The sequence below is a fragment of the Rhineura floridana genome, chromosome 4 (genome assembly GCF_030035675.1).
Source record: "Rhineura floridana isolate rRhiFlo1 chromosome 4, rRhiFlo1.hap2, whole genome shotgun sequence".
NCBI classification, from domain to species: domain Eukaryota; kingdom Metazoa; phylum Chordata; class Lepidosauria; order Squamata; family Rhineuridae; genus Rhineura; species Rhineura floridana.
In genome coordinates, this window is record NC_084483.1 from 12,295,778 (window position 1) to 12,315,751 (window position 19,974).

The 19,974-nt window shown below is 41.2% G+C and overlaps 1 protein-coding gene across 2 annotated transcripts; it reads left to right on the top strand.

Annotated features, from left to right (window-relative positions):
- The first annotated feature begins 1,993 nt into the window (after positions 1 to 1,993).
- GZF1 (GDNF inducible zinc finger protein 1) lies at positions 1,994 to 19,974 on the top strand. Of its 2 annotated transcripts, XM_061622486.1 has the most exons (7): positions 2,311 to 2,508; positions 2,862 to 2,941; positions 6,165 to 7,525; positions 11,676 to 11,770; positions 13,092 to 13,259; positions 15,530 to 15,687; positions 16,784 to 19,974. In XM_061622486.1, the coding sequence occupies exons 1-7, from the start codon at positions 2,478 to 2,480 to the stop codon at positions 17,141 to 17,143; spliced, it is 2,253 nt and encodes a 750-aa protein (XP_061478470.1). In that variant the 5' UTR covers positions 2,311 to 2,477; the 3' UTR covers positions 17,144 to 19,974. The 2 variants fall into 2 exon arrangements, with proteins under 2 accessions (XP_061478471.1, XP_061478470.1); XM_061622487.1 differs by lacking the exons at positions 2,311 to 2,508; positions 2,862 to 2,941 and adding an exon at positions 1,994 to 2,191.

Genomic DNA, 19,974 nt, shown 5'->3' on the forward strand with positions numbered 1-19,974 from the left:
TGGGGATTTGAACCTTGGTCTCCCAGGTCCTAGTCCAACACTAATCACTTCGCCACACTGGCTCTGTTTCCTGGGCTCTCTGCAATATACTAATCCCACCACTAATGACAAGGGAGTTGCAAGAGAGGTAGTGCTGAAGGTTAACTGAAGATGGCTGCTCTTACTCATTCACGCAGGAGGAAGAGGAGCCCTGGGCCCATCAAGGATATCATGACAGGCCATGTAGATGAATGTTCCGTTTTAATTGAACATACGTGCACAGACACATTAAATCTGTAGCCCTTTTATTTATAGAGACAAAAAGAAAAGTGCAGGCAGTACTCTGCGCAGGTAATAATTCTGTCCCTGGCTTGTAGTGTACAAAAATCTGTGGAGGGCTGCTATGTGTTACTGGTGGCATTGTGCCTTGCATGCAGGAAGGCTTAGATTCAGTTCCTGGTGTCTCCAACAAAACAAACAACACCTCAGGTAGGAGGGCTAGGAAGGACCTCAGTAAGCAGCCACTAGGAGCATGCAAAACTATGGTTTATGATTATGTCTGCAGTACATCAGGATGCACCTCTGTGCTTATGAACAATTGACGAAGGAAGCTGCCATACTTGGCCAGACCACCAGTCCTTCTCATATTTATTGATTTATTTCCTTCAGTTTATAGCATGTGCTTCATGTCAATAATCCCTGGGTGGGTGACAGCATAAATTAAAACATCCACAAGAAATCAAGATCATAAGGCCATTACAATATAAAACTATTCAAAAATAAAATAAAAACACTTCCCTTAACTGTAATAATTTCCTAGTTGTCAGAAACTATGTACGCTGTGGGGAAGCCCCACAGAATACAGTGGGACTTATTTCCCAACATGCATAAATTGCACTGCATGCTTCTTGCTATGTCCAAGGCTTCAGATACGCTCTTCAGTTTAGTCAACAGGTTTGTTTTCAAGCATTCAAGCCAGTTAAAACCTTCAGTGCCAGGAGCTACTCATTACAAGTTTTACTTTTATTTTGGCTCCTCCTTCCTTCCTTGTAATGGTTTGTGAAGATTGTTTTACTGTACATTCTACACATTCACCTCTATGCGCAAGCTAGGTCGATTCTGTACTCCTTTACTACAAGTCTGAGGTACAGCCCTTCTGCGAGAGTTGTAAACTATTAGCAACGAAACTGAAAACACAAGAAAGATTCAGATCTAAATGCATTTGTGAAGTTTGAAAAATCTAAAGGTCACAGTATTGCCTATTTGCCTAAATACTGCTTGTATCTGTCTGTTTGCTTAAAAGCTTACGGCTCGCATTTTGAAATACGCATGGTCAGTGGACTGTGACCCACTGTTTAACATACGCTTGCAAAAGTAAGGATTAACTGTTTGACCTTAGGAAAGAGTAACTATATTATTGATTAAGCAGAGCATAATAAACGATGGGTGTAAAATTAACCAGCTTGTTTTGTAAAGGGTATAAAAATCCCTGTTTTTAGGGCCTCGGGGCTCTCTCACGCCTCACCCCTTGTGTGATGTGTATGGTTTGCCTTTACTGCAGTAAATAAATAAGGGGCCTTGAACTCGATTTTACCTGTGTGTGTGTTGTTATTCTCCACCTGGGAGAACTTGTTGCATTTTTGCTACAACATATTTGTTGAAAATGGTTTAACGAACCGTCAGCTGCACTACACTATCAAGAATTAGTTGCTTTTGTCGTTTTCTGAGGTGATTTTAAATTGCTGTAGCTTTGCCGCCTTTTGTTTTTTGCTTATAATGTGGAATGTGGACTAAATCTTCGTCAGTGTGTTTCTTTGTAAGAACATGCATGCAAAGGTTACTTTCAGTGACGTGGGATCTGATATGCCTTTATGTTTGTTTTCTTTCTAAAGATATTCCAAAAGCTTTCTGAACATTGCCTTTAATAAACATTAAGTTAACGCTGAAAATAACCCCCGAGGGGACTAAGAGGCGGCCCTAACGCATTCATCTGCGGTGTTGCACGTAACCCCTTCCCCCTTCTCCGTTTCCGCCTTCAATCTCCTCTCTTTTTCCTCGTTCCCCCTCGCTTCGTTTGAGCCGAGGGGCCAAAGCGCTCCCTCCAAGAGGGCTGGCTGCCCCTCTTCGCTCCGCCCCTCTTCGCTCCGGCGCCGCAGCCTCCGCCTCCATTGGCGTCGCCCTCCCACCGTGGAAGATGGCGCTGAGCTGCCAGGTCAGTGGGGGGTGGGGGGTGAGGGGTGGGGGGGCAGCTGTGAACCCGATGCGGGGCGGGGGTGGGATAAGAGGGTGGCGGTGTTGGAGGACGGCAATGCTTGGAGGGTGTGTGTGTGTGTGTGTGTAAGAGAGAGAGAGTTGGGAGGCAAGAAGTGGCGAGCCACCCCACGTTAGTTTGGGATGTTGCAAGGAAGAAGATGGGCGCCACCTGAGGGTCTCTCGGACGTGGGGCGGCAGTGCTTGGAGACTGGGTGGGGTGGTGATCGTGATCCCCATGTTCGTATATGATGCTGGAAGGAAGAGGGTGGGTGTTAGGTGAGCCAGGGAGATGGGACGGTGGTGGCTTGCTGTGCGGTGGGTGAGGTGGGCAGTAGTGCTATCTAAGGAGAAGGGGTCAGAGGTACAGAGGAAGGATAATATGACCGACTAGTTTTTGTAAAAATAATTAATTGCTATTTTGCAGAGGGCAGCTTTCTAAAACAAGGGAGGGTTTTGCTATCTGTTAGTACAGAGTTGGGTGGCAAATCCTGGGGTGAACAGAAAGCTATGCAGAGTTGATTGAAGTAAAGGAATTGGGATTAAGGGGACAGTTGGTTAGAATTTTGAACTGTGGGTAAGCACATTTTGTCACTGCTAGTATGTTCAGCTGCAGCGTTTATCTGTTTCAGGTTCATCTGAGATCAGATGTGCTCAGTTTTCCATGGGCTGCTGGTGGCCTACAAGACCCATTCAGTTGGTCTGCAGAAAGGTTGTGGAACAACTAAGAATAGTTGCACTTGGCCCTGCACTTTTTTTTCCTGATAATGGCCAGGACTAGATTGTCATACACGGTTAAGAAGGCCCTGGCCTAGGGCCTATGATTATCATAATGTGATAATGCAGAAAGATGAGTTTGTGAGCCACTAATCCTTAAAACAGCCACGCTGCTTTCAGTTGTGCAGTCTCAGCAATGTATTCTTCAGAGCATGTACATGGCTCTGTGATCCTCCTGCATTTCCTATCTTCTAAGGAATGCCCAGACTGTCTGGAACAAAATGACAGGAGGTATAAGTATCTTGAGCATTTGTGTGTGTGTGTGTGTGTGTGTGTGAAAGGAGTAAAGATGGAATGAACTGCTGATTCTTATTCTGCTATGCTATTCATACAGAACCACTGGCCAGAGATAAGAATAAGTGCAACTGAAATTGTCGTGACAAAAATAGACATTTTATCAAGTATGTGGGTTGCTAAGGCACCACACAATGTGGCATTTGCTAGGTGTTTTGCTTTTTTTCTTACACCAGGTCCAAGTTGCACATCTCTCTTGCTTTTCTGAATTGAGGCACTGAAACTCCTTTACTGCTGCATCGTAGGATTTCTTAGTAGTCATGATTATCCCACTGTGTTTTTAGTCAAACACACATAGCAGGCTACACCTTAGATGTGCTTTCCACAATAGTTTGGGAAGGTGGGAGAGTTAATGATGACTTCTTTGTTACTGGTGAATTATTCTTTGTTAGCCAGCTAGTTAAGCAGCTGTACCCCCATTAGTTTGGATTCTGAGGGCTTCCTATCATCCCTAGAGATACTTTTGTTGATATGACCAACTGTTTTGTTCACTGAACACAGATTAGCTATACCTTCATTATTCAGAGACCCCAAATATGTGCTGTTGGTTTGTAAATATAAAACACATCCCTCATAAATCTACAATTTCTAGAGTTGTCTGGGGAAAAGGAATTGCTGTTAAACCACTCTGGTAATTGTAATTCAGTGAGAACAACAACTCTCAACACCTTTCACAAACTACCATTCCCAGGATTCTTTGGGGGAAGCCATGATAGTTTAAAATGGAATAATAATAGAATAAATGTATGGTGTGAATATGGCCTTAGAATATTTTAATTTTTTTTTAAAAAAAACCCATAGATTATGCAAGTCTGAAATCAACTCATCCCTGTATTAATTAATTTTATTTTTAAAATTTATAAATTAACCTTTATCCAAAAATGAATTCCATGGAAGCATGCAGAGTAGTTTAAAACTGCAGAAATATTATAATACAGACCAACAATACCACAAAATATGAAAAGGATTAAAGCTACTCAGCCATTTAAAAATATAATTAAAATGTCTGAGCATATAAAAAGGTTTAACCTGGCACTGAAAAAAATATAGTGTTCATGCCAGGTGCACCTCCCTCAGGAGGTATTTCACAGTTGGAGCGCCACTGCAGAGGAGGCCTGTTCTTGTATACATAAATGATGTACTTCTCCTAAAAGCAGAACACGGCGAACGGCCTTGAGCTTTTATTATCATTTTAACAAGCTTCTAATATTTGTATGGTCATTTGCCATACCTACTACATATACATGGTGGACAATCCCATGATACTAACTAGCCAGCAAATGTGATAATTGTCTTACAGCTAAGTGTGCAGCTGAATCATGTTTATATTCCCATTATGCCAAGTTACAAGAATGCCAATTTGGGGTCATTTCATCTAGGAGCATCTGCGAAGGAAACATTACAAAAATAACTAATATTTGGCTCAGAGGGTAAAATTCCTAACATAGACACAGTGTCCCCTATTTTGCTGTAAAATAGCCATGATGGCTGTGCTCTGCCACCCTAGTCAGAGGCAGCATGCTTCTGAAAACCAGTTGCCGGAAGCCTCGGGAGGGGAGAGTGTTCTTGCACTCGGGTCCTGCTTGCAGGCTTCCCCCAGGCACCTGGCTGGCCACTGTGAGAACAGGATGCTGGACTAGATGGGCCACTGGTCTGATCCAGCAGGCTCTTCTTATGTTCTTATGTATTTTGCAAAGAAAACCCCAACTATGTATAAAAACACTATATACTGATACAGTGTTATCTACACCTGTTCAAAAATCAAGCATGAGGCTCCATCAATTCTCTCACCTCTTTGCCAGCAGTGCAGCTGCCCTTCCCTGATCCAGTAACTGCCTCTGCAATTCTAGCGAGAGCTGTGGTGTGGGAAAGAAACTACCCCTCCTTTCTTCTACCATTCTCCTTGGAGGAAAGGATAGGTCCCTCCCCCAATTCTGCAAGTTAGGCTTTTACCAGCAGAACCTTACCGTTGCCTCCAGAAAAAGACCAAACAGAAGGGAGAAAAACCACCCCTCCCCCTTCTAAATTCTCAGCCAAGAAGTGTGGTCTTCTTTTTCTTTTTTCCTTACTGCTGGATTTGTACAAGGGGCAGCAGTGGGGTGCTATTCCAGTTTTTTTTTTACAAAACTTCCAACTTGCAGGAGAAAAGGCAGCTCTTACCTTCCCAGAGAATGGGGAAGAAAGGAGAGGTTCTTTCTCTGCAGCAGGTTGTTTTTTGCAGTAAACACCAGCAATAGATGGCAAAATCCTGACAGGGAGGGAGAGAAAAATCTGATACACGAGTAAATCCCCCTTTGTCCCCCAGGTTCTCTTCATGGGCCACAGGACCCCGGGGGGAAAGGAGAGGTCGGTGGTGATCACAAATAAATGGTTAGGCTAACAGTTAGAATTGATGGACTCTTGGGTTCAGAAAGGCTGAGTATCTTTTCTTCCAAATGTATACAAGGCTAAAATAAATGCTATTTTACGTTAGCAGGGACCTAGGAGAAGGTAGGGTAAGAGGCAGAAAGCTTCGCCCATTCTAGTTCTTAACTAGTTTTAAAGAAATTTTATCGGGGGCTGTTGTTATGTTCTTATTGTTTTTATGTAAACTGCTTAGAGATTTTTGTTAAGTGGTATAATTTTTAATAAATAAAATAAAAATATAGCTGCCAGTTAAGCCCAAATCTTTGAACTCCTGCTATTTAAGCAAAATTAGGACCACACAGTCTCGCTTCCAGTAATGGACAGAGTTCCATGTGCTTTACAGTTTTTGCAGAGCAGGATTATTTTCCTATTTAAATGATAATTAGGGTAACAATTTTCCATAATTCTTGATATCCACTTCCTGGCAAGCAATTAATATGTGGTTTTGCTGTTCATAGTTTTTAGAAAGGAAGAAGATGGACAGTAATGCTGTTCTCTTGGAATCTAAATCCTCGCCAATCAACCTTCTGAATGAAATGCACCAGCTGCGTCTCCTAGGCCACCTTTGTGATGTGACTGTAAGTGTGGAATATCAAGGTGTCAGGGCAGAGTTTGTTGCTCATAAAGCTGTCCTGGCAGCAACAAGCAAGTTTTTTAAAGAGGTGTTTCTTAATGAAAAGTGCATGGATGGACCAAGGACAAACGTATTATTGAACGAAGTCCAGGTAGCTGACTTTGCATCTTTTCTTGAGTTTGTCTATACCGCCAAGGTAGAAGTAGAAGAAGAGCGGGTTCAGCGTATGTTGGAAATAGCTGAGAAACTAAAGTGCTTGGATTTGTCAGAAACCTGCTTTCAGCTGAAGAAGCAGATGCTTGAATCAGTATTGTTGGAGTTGCAAAATTTTTCTGAATCGCAGGATGCTGAAGAGGACAGTCTTTCCCAGCCATGCGGTTTATTTGAGCCAAAGGCAGTCGTTGACATACCAAGTGGCAACATGGACTATGTTACAAATTCTCCGCTTGAGAGACCCAGAGACAGAGAGAGCCTTGAGGCTCCCACTGCTAAATTAAAGGAGAAGTTAGACAAGAAGACAGAAGCCCTGAAGGCTCCTTGTGCCAAAATCAGGAGGGCCAGTGGAAGACTGGCTGGCAGGAAAGTCTTTGTGGAAATACCCAAGAAAAAGTATACAAGGCGCTTGCGAGAGCAGCAAAAGTATGCCGAAGCCATTGCTGAAGAAAGCAGGCTCGCCAAAGACCACAGCATGCATTGGGAGGAGGAGGAGGAAAAGATAGGGCAAGCAGCAAACAGTGTGAAACCTGAAAGTAAAGAGTGTGTTGGTACTGATGATCTGGAAGGAAGTTTGAATAAATCAGAGGAGGAGAAAAAGAACCGTGGTGGTAACTTTACGTGCAGCACCTGTGAGAGAGAATTCCTGTATGAGAAGAGCTTTCTGAAACACATAAGGCACAGGCATGGGATTGCAGCTGAAATTATTTACCGTTGTGAAACCTGCGGCCAGACTTTTGCCAACCGGTGCAACCTTAAAAGCCACCAACGCCACGTCCACAGCAGCGAGCGACACTTCCCTTGTGAGCTCTGTGGTAAGAAGTTCAAGAGGAAGAAGGACGTCAAGCGGCACATTCTGCAGGTTCATGAGGGTGGTGGGGAGCGTCATCACTGCCTACAATGTGGAAAGGGTTTGAGCTCCAAAACGGCCTTGAGGCTTCATGAAAGGACACATACAGGCGACAAGCCTTATGGGTGCACAGAGTGTGAGGCTAAGTTTTCTCAGCCTTCGGCACTTAAAACACACATGAGGTATGAACAGACTTAACTGGCCTTATTAGTTAAATCTCTGGGCAACCCCCCCCCACCCAGGTAATATCCCCCAAGGCGGCTTGTCAATGGTCAAATAAGAAAGTAGGGTTTTATGAGTAGGTTTACTCATAAGAGTTTTGGTAGTGTTTATTCTGTGCTTTTCAAGGAATAGGCTGAGGCCATTATGCAGATCACACTAAAATACAAGCTCAAACTCTCATGACCTGTCTTTAAAATAGTTGCGAGAATATGTAACCCTTTGGCAAAGAACTGGTCAGATTAGATTCCTGATTTCATCAGACTAATACTCAGAACTGAAGTTAAAATAAATGGCAAAAAAAGACTTTGGGTTGTATTCAACTAAGTCCTAAGAGTAGATCTATTGAAATGAATGAACCTAAGTTAGTCATGTCTATTAAATTGGGTCTTCTCCAAGTATGACTTAATTGAACACCATCATTAACAATCCAGTCTGATTTTTGTCATCTAATTTGGATAAAACACATTACAATGCCTAGGAAGAATACAAACTTGAATGTTTTCTACCTCTATATATGCAACTTTCAAATTGGGAGATGGCATGCTAAGAGAATAGAAATTGGCTGAGAACAACTTCCTGTTGACTTTTGTGGAAGTAAATCTTAACAGCCTGTCACATGCCTTGACAATCAGTTAATGTAACTTAGTCAAAGAATGACCTGGATACTTCTGGGAATGCTCCCTGAAGTTTACATCATCACAGTTTACAGTCCAATCTTCTCAGAAGTAAACACCACTGAGTTCCATGGTGTGTACTCATGGGTAAGTCCAAGAAACTGCCAAATGCAATCACTATGTCGGAAGTAACATACTGAACTCTGATATGATTTGAGCAATATCTTACGTATGAAATCATCATAGTGTCTCATCATCATAGTGTCACTTTGGCAAAGGCCACCAAGGGAAGTGAGGCTCTGCTTATAATCCAGTGTCACTCCTCATCTTACATTTAATGCAGTAATAAGTTTGTGTTGTGTCCAATACCAAAACCCGTGGGAATGTCCTTAGATAACCATGAGCTGAGTACCACAGTAACGTCAAAATTGTGTGTGAGAATACTAAGTTATGAAGAACTAAACAGCACTAATGTTTTGGTAGCTTGAATGGGAACAATAGAGAAAGCAGCAGGAGTCAAATTGAGTGTAGTCACTCATGTCCTGACACAGTAGAGTAGACAAACAGCAGATGACGGGTCTTCAGTCTAAGATGAAGCAACATGCTGCCATTGGTACCAACATAACCCCTAGCTTCACATACGAGGGTTTGACTGTAACTACCACAAAAAAGAAATTTAGGTCAGTGGTAGAAAGTTCAGGTCTGTGTGTCAAGTCGGGGGAAAAGGCAAACGTGGTCATTGGAATCTTGTAACAAATGGATCGAAAAGAGTGTGTTCTGACACCACATTTAGAATGCTGTGTGATATTCTGGTCTAAAGTATATAGCGGAGCTGGGGAGAAATTTACAGCAGCTGCAGCTGACTCCAAATCAGATTGGAAAAGAGGCATTGGGGAAGTGGGGTTTAAATTCCCAGCACCATTTTTCTGTTTTAAATCTCACCCCAAAGCTGCTATTAAACCCACAATGGGGATAAAAATATAGGAACATGTGTTTGTTCCCACACAGGGCAACTAGCAGCTTGTAGGGTAGGGGTTAGATATCAGGGGTGGGGCTAAATAATGCTTTCCTGTCACTGCTCTGATCCAGTTCAGAGTCTCCAACTGCTTTTATGTAAAAATGGAAACAATGGAATACCTGATCACAGATCTCTTGCTTCACATGTAGTTTGGCCCAAAGGCTTAGTTTACACTGAGGTGGACAGTCTTTTGCCAGACTGTACTATTTCAGGCTACAGGTGGGTGATCATTTGATTGTTTGCTTCCACATACAAAAAACAATCCTACAATGTAGGGAATTAGTGTCAGGAAAAAGCCAAAAGTGGAACCCTTCTCACTAGCATCTAATTTTCTGTGCAGAGTGAATCTTTTACTATGGAGGATCATTCAGTCATGTGAGCCCTTGCCAGCAGTCTGAAGTGGTACAGTCCAGGTACAGGTTGAGGTGGTACAGTCCACACACTCCGGTGAGAACTAGGCCCAAAGGGAAGATTCATGCAATGCATAGTTATGGAATTCACAGAATGTGGCAATTTGGGTTAGAGAAACACATGGAGGATAGGGCCTTTCTGTGACTGTTAGCATCTGTGCTCATAGTATGCCACTGATTAATAAACATGGAGACAAACGGCATCGATCACTGTCGTATCCTGTTTGTGAGCTTCCCAAGAGCATCTGTTAGAGACAGAGCTTAAGAAATGATTGGTCTGATCCAGCATGGCAATTCTTACATTTATTTAAGATTACAACCTTAACAAGGTACTGTATAATTTCAGGATGGGGAATCTATGGTCCTCTGGATGTTGTTAAATTACAGCTTCTATCAGTCCCAGCAGACATGGCTAATAGTCAGGGATGATGGGGATTGTGTATCCCTGTTGTAGTTGTAGAGAAGCAAAGGGTGGAATGTAGCCCTTGGTGTTGCAAGCATTGTCCATACGTTAGCTAAGCACGAAGAGTGGCAGAATCCTTTGATCCTAAACATTACCACTCTTTCTCCCACTCACCTTCTCAAATTTTCAGAGATGGGTTTGACAGCAAAACTTCAGTGCTGTTGATGGATCCGTTTGCCCCATGAAAAATTCAAAGAGATGTGTTCTTCAGCGGCCAGCATCCAAGGCAAACATTTTGTCTCGGTGAAAACTGAAAGGTCTCCTGAAGTGTTTCCAATGCTACTTTCCATCCCCAGAGTCATAATCTCATTGGGCTGAACCTCAAATCTCAGGCTGTAGAAGTGGCACTTCTTTACCATAATAAGGGCTTTGAATTCTTTGGTTCTCTGTAGGCTGTCTTTAAGAAGACCAGAGGTTCCTCAACCCCAGCTTTAGCAATTGCTTTCTCTCTAGACGGTCTTTCCACTGCTTTCATCCTACCCACTGTGGAGCAGCACTTGAAACCTGCAGAGTAGACAAGGAACTGAGTCCTTCCCTATGAGTCAACTTACTTTTTCTGGGATGAGACACTGCTTCAACCTCCTCTAAGAGATAATGGGGTAGTCTGTATAAAACACAGGAAACTTAAGTGCTCTATGGGTTTCCAGGGCACCTAGATATCTCAGGTGCATTTCTCAGTTCACATGTTTGGACTGGAATTCATATTTGATGAAGATGGTGAAGGGGCATGCAGCTCCTTCATAGTTAGCCTCATTCAGCAACAGTAACAATTTTAGAGGTGTGTTTTAGAAAACTGGACTCCTAAAAGGAGGGTTATCCCTAGTTCCATCTGTTTAGCATGTTGAAGAAGTTTGCATCTTACCTGCTGAGCCAGGGATATCGATTGTTGTTGTGCAGTGTTTGACCCCAGCAGAAGAAACAGGGCATGCAGGTAAGGACCCAGCTTGTGATTAATTTTATATGTGTTGGTGTTTTTTAAGTCGAGGGAATAAAATCCAAAAGGTAACTCTTCCATGGCTTCCACAAGCAAAACATCCCTCCCCACAGTTTTCAAAAAACCAAAATATTAGTGAGCCATGATGCTTGGATTTTCCCCCCCGCAGGAAAACATTCTTGTTGATCCAATATTGCTGGCTGCTTTGTTCTGTTTAGTACAAAGAAGTGCAAATAATACCTGAAAACTAAGACTTCTTCAATATAGTTTTAATTTAAAGCAGCACATTCTAAACAAGTTTTGGGGTTCTTTTTTTGTACCTTACTTTAAAGCATTTCTGCTGGCTTGGCACAAGAGAGTAAGACCAGGGGTGGGGTGGAGTGTAATAGTTGTTGAGATTATCACCCATCCTTCCAGTGTGCATGCAGAGGATGACTTCTGTGTGCACATCCTCTATTCGACCGTGAACTTCCTACACAAGTTGATGTGGAGCATTTGGTTTTGAGCTGCATTCAGTTTCTGGAGCTTTGGGGGCTAAGAAAGAGAGTCCCATCACTGGATTGGCAAGAACAACCACAGTCAATATGGTAGAGTGCCAGTTGCTAATTACTGCTTAGTAAAGGAGAACACGTACTATACTTGTATTGATTTGTATTGTTTTTTCATTTCAGAATCCATACTGGTGAAAAGCCTTTTGTTTGTAGTGATTGTGGAGCAAGATTTACACAAAATCACATGCTTATATATCATAAAAGGTGCCACACAGGTATGAACATCGTCTTGCTTTTTTACATTCCAACTGTTCCATTCATGGTCTGACTTCCTGTATATCTGAGTGTGTGGCCACATTGATCCCAAAGAGCAAGTAATTTGGAACAGGTGCAGTATTACTGGTCTGTTTTTCTTTCAAAGCATTGCAGATTTGCAAACCCACTGGTTTGACATCATTCATAAGTGATCAGAGAAAAACAGAAAATAAAGGTTGATACTGTACTGATAGCTGTGCACTTGATTTGGAGGGACATTCAGGTTCTGTGTTTTTTTTTAACAGAGGGCAGTCTGCTGCCTAGTCTGATTCTTTATAGTCAATGGGTTGTGTCCTACTTGGAATAGACACATTGAAATCAGTGGACATGACTAGCTTAGGTCCGTTAATTTCAATTTCTGAGTTGGACTTAACTTCACATTGGGTGGTATTCAATTTTCTTGAAACTGGGGTTATAGGTTCAAGCCACACATCAATGCTATTTCTTCCATTGTTGAAAATTATTATTTATTTTACTTATTTATTACATATATATCCACCTTTCCTCCAAGGAGCTCAAGGTGGCATACATGGTTCTCTCCTCCCTATTCCATCTCCACAACAACCCTGTGAGGTAGGTTAGGCTGAGAGGCAGTGACTGGCCCAAGGTCACCCAGTGAACTTAATGGCTCAGTGGGAATTCAAACCCTGGTCTCCCAAAGTTGTAGTCCAACACCCTAACCATTACACCACACTGGCTCTCCAGTATTATTATGGGCTTAGTGTTTCCTAACATCATTACTTGGTTCCTCTTAAGAGAAAAGAGTTTAGCTTTGTACTTAGTTTAGAAGAAATATACTTTATTTAATTTGGGTAACATAGACTCAACGTGCCAAATGTGCCTTCCAAAGCCATTTCTCGGTGGGTTGAAGGCTGCTATTGGAATTGTGAGAACCTTCACTTTCTGTTTTCAAAATGCAAGTTTGTAGCCCTTATGGTTGACATTTTTATCAACCTGTCACCCACAACCCCAAGATCTCTTTTCTGAACAGGCACTCCCAGTTTACACCCCATTAGTGCATATGTGAAGTTAGGATATTTTTGCTCTGGTGTGCATCACTTTACATGGTGACACTGCTGCACCATCTCCCTTGCCCTACCTTAGAGAATTCATTGCTGAAGCAGCAGCTTAGAAGAGTTAAAACTGCAAATGCAAAGTGCAGTTGAAGTGGATCACTCTCAGTCCATCTTCTTGCTACAATACTTGCTTGCTTATTGTTGCCATCAGTAGTTTAAAATAACCTTTTCATCTTTTCTCCCCTCTGATTCTTGTGCCCTCTAGGGGAACGACCTTTCATGTGTGAAACATGTGGGAAGAGCTTTGCCTCTAAGGAGTATTTGAAGCACCACAACCGAATCCATACTGGGTCCAAGCCATTTAAATGTGAAGTTTGTTTCCGAACGTTTGCACAGAGAAATTCACTATATCAGCATATTAAAGTTCATACAGGTATGAAGATGAAGGGGGAGGAGGGACTCTGGCTTTAAAGCTTTGGTGTGAACTGAAGAGGGGCTCTTCTCACGTTTAGTTCCCCTGGTGATACTGTTTGTGGTTTTATGAAATATGTGGCAAAAGCTGACTTGGAGAGAAAGGATTGTGAGTTTGAACAGATCTCTGCTAAAATACAGCCCCCTTAATCACTCTTTCTCTTGCATTGTTTTCATCAGTTGCTCCATTACCAAGGATACCTTGTTGACATTCTTCCCTATTTGTAAACTCTCTCATCCTGTGATGTCTTGTTTCCTCCACAATTTTTTTGCCATGTTCAGCCTTGGCTTCCACTCTTTCTTTATTCTAAAATTATTTGAATCATCTGGTGAAGTTTTATTTCTTAGCACCATGTACTACAGAACATCACAAGGGTGTTGGCCCCAAAACAGGCGTTTTCCACCATTGGTCCTGCACTCTGGAATGCTCTTCACTCTTCCGTACGTGAAGCATCATCCATCAGTTGCTTTGGCCATATTGTAAAGATGTGTCTTTTCCCCCAGCCTTTCCCTGACCCATAAGATTAGACTCTGTTACTACTGAATGTTCCTTCTTCTACGCCATTTTTATAATGCAAACATAAAAACAGTAAAACAGTGTCTGTTTTTAGGATACTGTTTTTATATTGTGTTCTTGTATACCGCTAAAAGATTTTAAAATGTTAAGCGGTTTAGAAATGCATTTGAGTAAGTAATTCCCCTTTCAGATGGCTCAGCTGTTTTGGCCAACTCTAATCAGAACAGCACCTTTGAAGGACTTTCAACTTTCCAAAGCTCTGGTTGCCAGGCAAGCAACCTGTGGAAATGTTTCTGCTTTAACCTTGCCCATGTCAGTACAGACATCCATGGACCTTTCCTGAACAAGGGTTAAATGTCAGTTTGGAATTGGTATTTAAAGTCTACTAACAGCAGCGGCTTTCAAATCCTGTATGAACCTGCTTCAGTGTCTTCCAAATTCATTTATACTTGGGGAAATCTGCATGGTGGGTGATGCGTTGGGCTTGGATCTGTACTGCCAGGGTTTAAAACCCCAGGCCAGAGACTTCCTGAGGCCATACTTGAACTCTCAGCATCAGATCTGTACCAATACAATAAGAATAATTGTGATCAACCTCTGTGGGTGCATGGAAGGAGTTGCGAGACTGAATAAAAGAGGATTGGAAGGATTTTGTATGTTGCTAATGCTGTTAGGTACATGATTAGTCATTAAACATTTATTTCCGACTGTTGGCGTTTGAGTTCAGTGCTTCTGAAAACAGTAGTTCCTTCCCTCGGCTGTTTTCTTTAACCATAATGGTCCTTTAGTTGGTTTTTCCTATTCCCAGCTTAAGCTTTTGGTTTGTTCTTACATTGGCTTCTTCATTCCTTTCCCTCCATGCAAATTTTAACATGTCTCGCTTTTGATGTCTCTTTATTGGCTACCATCTTCTCTTGGCTTTCAATTTCAGGTTCCTCTTCTTGCTTTCATGTGTGTTCTTTCACTACCTCCTGTTTAATTTTCATTTCTGATTTCTCCTCCTGTTTCCTGTTGGTTGTTACACCCTGTGTCCTCCTCTGTTCCCTTTCCTGCTTTTTCCCTTACTACCCTTATCTATGGAGCTCTCTTATCAAATGATGTTCAACTGATTCTCTTCCTCCTCTTTTTAAAACGCCTTACTAATTTATTTCAGCAAGCCTGTGTTTAAGCATTATTTTAGTTTAAATTAGACTGTCATCCTATTTTTGTACAAAATTTAGTTTTTTTAGGCACTTCATAAATAACATAGAGTAAGGCAATGCACATAAACCCCATTAACAAGGGCCATACACCACCTCAGTATGATAAATAATGACAAGAATGCAGTGTAGCAGTCTGCAGGCTAACTGGGTTACCTACTGTACATGTTGCGGATAGAGTTGAAGAACAATGTGTAACTACTCATGGAGTTGCTTTTATTAATATATAAACATAAAAGAATCTTATTTAATTTTCAGACCAATCCTGTGTTGTGTTGGGAATGCTCCATTGAAATCAATGGCACCATTGTTATCATCAGAGGTTCTGATTTGTGCTCTGAGGTTATTGTACTCTAGTTTATCTTAAGGTGCATTTGGTGCAGCTGCAAAGATGAAGATATTGCAGATACTGTTTAGTGTTTTCTTCCTGCACTTGGTTACCATCAAAGTCTACAAGAGCAGTCCTTTTGGCATTCAGTCAAAAAGCAATAGTAACAGTGTGCTCTGGGTTAACAGGTGAGCGTCCCTACTGTTGTGATCAGTGCGGTAAACAGTTCACCCAGCTCAATGCCTTGCAACGCCATCATCGGATCCACACAGGGGAGAAACCATTCATGTGCAATGCTTGTGGTCGGACATTTACTGACAAATCTACTCTTCGGCGGCACACCTCAGTAAGGAAGACTATTTCATTATATATTTTCCAGCAAGACTTGTAAATTAGGAGTGGGGAAACTGTGGCCCTCCAGATGTCACTGGCTACAACTCTCATCCTCCCTGACTGTTGGTCATGCTAGCTGGGGCTGATAGGTGTTGAAGTCCCACAACATCTGGAGAGCCACAGGTTCCCTATCCCTGATGTATCATGGGCAGAGATGGAAGACATTGTGTATACCCCTTAGCATGGCTCCATCTGAAAATGAAGAATTGATGGGCAGTTATTTTTGCATAGAGAGAGAGCGGGAGTATTCTTTGGCTAATCCTAAGGTAGGGACTTTCCAGTTTTCTGGATTTCAGAACTATGTTCTTGGGTCTGTGAGTGATAGACACTGCTACCAAATTAGGGATTTCATTAATGCCATGGCAGGTTAGATCTCTGTGCCTCTGTCCAGAGTCTGAGCATTAACGTGTTCAGCCAAAACCTGAATAGGCCTATGGTACTTGATAACCTTCCCCAACCAGGTGTCAGTTTTCCATGGTAGTCTGCAATGTGATGCATAGAGTAAGGGGCTTCAGTTGTACACATGTCTAAGCCCAAAGGCTGTTCCTTGATTAAATAGTGAAAACAATATACTCATAAATAATGAGAAACTGCACTTATCTAATTTGCTTGTAATTTTAAGCTTTTTATATACTCTTCCTGTGCTTGTGGGTTTTTTTATCTCCTACACCATAACTTGGGATGGATACATTTTCTACTGTTTTTACATTTTAATTACTCCTAGCCATTATTCATCAGTGGGTTTTAAACTATTTAAAAGCAGGCTTAGGTTGTTGGAGGTAGTTGCAGACCCAAAAAAACAGGTTGTGCTGTTCTCTGGAAAAACAAGTAAAAATAAGTAAGTCTTTGTTGGGGATGCAGGAACAGTAGCTAAACTCACTAGCTCCCTGCCTGACTAAAAGTCATCCACTTAGAACCCTGTGCACAGTGAGCTGTTATTGTTTAGACAGCAATTTAAAAATCAGAATTCAGAGTAGGTTGAAGGCACTGTATAATGTCATGAGTGCTAGTGGTGAATTTTGCATGTGTGTTGTTTTTCTTTTTTTCAGATTCATGATAAAAACACACCCTGGAAGTCTTTCCTTGTAGTTGTTGAAGGAGCCTCTAAGAATGATGAGGATCATAAGATGGAGCTTCCTGATGCAGAATATGATGTGGCTCATTCCAAAATATCTGAGAAACTGCTGTCGTTCTCTGAAAATGGGCACTATCAAAGTCTGACTGCTATTCAAGGGAGTGTGACTGCTCTGCATGAAAATGAATCCCCTGCAGTAACGGACTGCAAATCAGGGGGCACTTCAGGGCCCCCAGAAGCCCCCATAGCTACAACTTTGCATGATCTCACAGTGTTACACACCCAGACTGACTCACTTCAGCCACCTCTTCACACCTTGGTGACTATAGAATAGCATCAGCTGCAAAGAAGAAACCCCAGCTAAGGATAATCTAATTCTTTAGACTGTCTCAGTATCCATGAACTGCAAAGGAATAGTTAAGGGTTACTGTGGATGATCTCAACATCCTGTGTTCTCCCCAAATCAATATTTCTAGAGTTGTCTCTCAACTGAAGAATTCTATCTTATCCCATTTGTTAAAGAGAAAATTGTTCTCTTTCATGTGTTGTCTGTGTAGTTTTGAAGGAGGTTTCAGATTACACAGTCAGTGCAACAACAGTGACGGCTCACTACTGTTTTAATCCAGGTTTTTCCTTTCCATTGGCAGAATGGTTTGTCTATAGATTGTTTTTCAGTTGTCCCTCTGAAAGGAGAGTAATTCTGGATTTGTTTAAAACATCTCTTTATCAACCTTCATTCCACATTGTATGCAAATAAATGTGAAATCTTATAGCAGTTTCTCTGGGCCCAATATTTAATGGAATTTTCATATATAGCTGTTTTAAAAAATGTAATCCTCTTGTTAAAACAAATATTGGGAATTGTGTACCCCTTCTCTTTCAAACAGTGAAATGTTTGGGGAAATATTTGAGAAGCTAGGTTTGTTAAATTGCTGGTGCTCTATTGCAGTTCATATGATAAATCTGCACTTGTTCTAAGCTACTTTGAAGTGGTTTCCGCAGAAACACTACTGAGGTTCGTTCAGAATTTGTGGAGGAATTTCACAAGCTTTTTCCCTCTGTGATTCAGCCTTTCTTCTAAGTACCTGGCACTCTGCAAACCACTTGTCCCTTGTCCTCTGGTTTGCCTGTACTCACTGTCTGTTACTGATCTCTTCGGCCTGTATTGTAACACACACACACCATAGCTTCATGCACAGCTTCACCTTCTGTTATAGGTACACCCTCACTTGCATACATTCCCTGTACAGAGGGGACATTGATAAGGCACTGCACTTCTAAACTGTTCTTCATTCCCCAAAGGGCCTTAATACTGTTCTCAACCTCTTCTGATCCCAGTGCTTCACTTATCAGAGTTGTATACTGGCCGGGAGATGCAGCATTCTGTCACTTTATAAATTTCACTGGCAGCATACCTCTAGAACAAATTGCTCCAAAATAATGACTGAATTCTCAAATGAGGGACTGCACCTGCTGTGGTAAGTATTCTGTTGTGGCTCCCTCTCATCTCCCTGCCAATGAATTTTATTAACATTTTGTGTTAAAGCTGGTAAAATATTCTTAATTCAGGTTTCTAGCTCTAGTCTCATTTTCTGGGTAAATACTCTTGTTGCTTTTGTATTTGCTACAATATTTGTACCAAAGGCTACAGAATCTATTGGAGAATTCTAGTTACAACCAGACCTGGCATTCAAAGCAACGGTAAGCAGCCATTTGAAAGGCAGAGTTGTTTAGATTTCCAAGTTAAACTGCTAAAGGTTTTCTGAAATTATAGTTAATTGGAGCTTTTGTGGAGATAGCTGGAAGACAAGGCCTTGTAGTATAACTAAGGCAAAGCAGCAGCCAATGTGAAGAAATGCAGGTCTCTCTTAAAACATGTTGTTTCTTTGTTGTAGGGGTTACAAAGGTGAAGACTTGTTTTGTTTTTGCTAAAAATGCATCAATACTGTGCCTTCCTATTTTTAAATTCAGGGGGGGGAATCCAAGTGCCAAATCCAAATCTTACAAGTCTCGCATTCCACTGAATTCCAGAAGAACTTGAACTTGCTAGTCTAACTGTTGAGAAGAATCTTACTTTAGAGTAATATATCACTCAGCCCACTAAGGTACTGGCACCTCTCAACATGAAACATTGCTCTTAAGTGCAAATTGAATCTGGTTTTCAACTATTCTTTCCATCTAGAGATAAAATAAGATCAAGTGTTTTAGCTTAGTGTTATTACAGGACAAAGTTTTGTAAAATACAATGAGAATGTTAAATAGTTCCTTTCAAACTATGATTTTACTATTTTTCAGTTAATATATTCTGATGCATCATTTCTTTCAAAGAAGTGGTCACAATGGTAATTAAGGAAGAGTTAAACAGAGCCTGATAGGGAGCCTTCTCTTGCTCTGGCTTACTTATAGGATTGGCCCTGCACCCTTTCATGAGAGTAGCATACAAATGAGTATGCTCTAAGTAGTGACAAAGTATTGTTACTTCCAAAGGAAGATAATTTTCACAAAAGCAATCCAAGTGCATAACAGAAAATTATTTTCTCAAGGTAATGATAGACTCAGTTTATCAGTTCAAGGTGCTTTTGGTCAATTCAAAGTTAATTTACTTCTGCAGATCTGGCCCTTGGAATGTTGCTGTAGGTTTTTGCAAAGTTATGCTCTGGATTCAGGCTTTACCTTCTCTAGAACTTTTTTCTTTCATTCATTAAATTCAAAATCACTTGCAGAAGAAAACATCTAGGCCACCTTTGATAAAAGTATCACAAACAGATACCTTTTGAGGGTCCTGCTGTCACATATTATTTGCTAAAACACAATGCGATAAAAGATTTGTCCGAGTATGTATCACGGGTTATTTTTTTGTAAACCCCCTTAATAGGAGTTTGATGTTACCATTTACTCCTTGTTTATTTAATCAACTAAAAGGGATCTTTTTAGAAAGATTGCAGGAGCTTATATTTAAATATTTATTTTGTAAGCCATGTGCTCCTTTTTGGTGATTGAATTTTAATGACCAGTTACAAGAATTTGTAGTAAATATTTAAATCCTTACGTTAACTGTAGGTAGGGATTTTTTTAATTTTTTTGTTTGTATTCTACAAAGATGTGAAAGTGGGTTAACTTGTATGAACTGATAAGCCCTATTAAAACATTTTTAAAATAGTACAA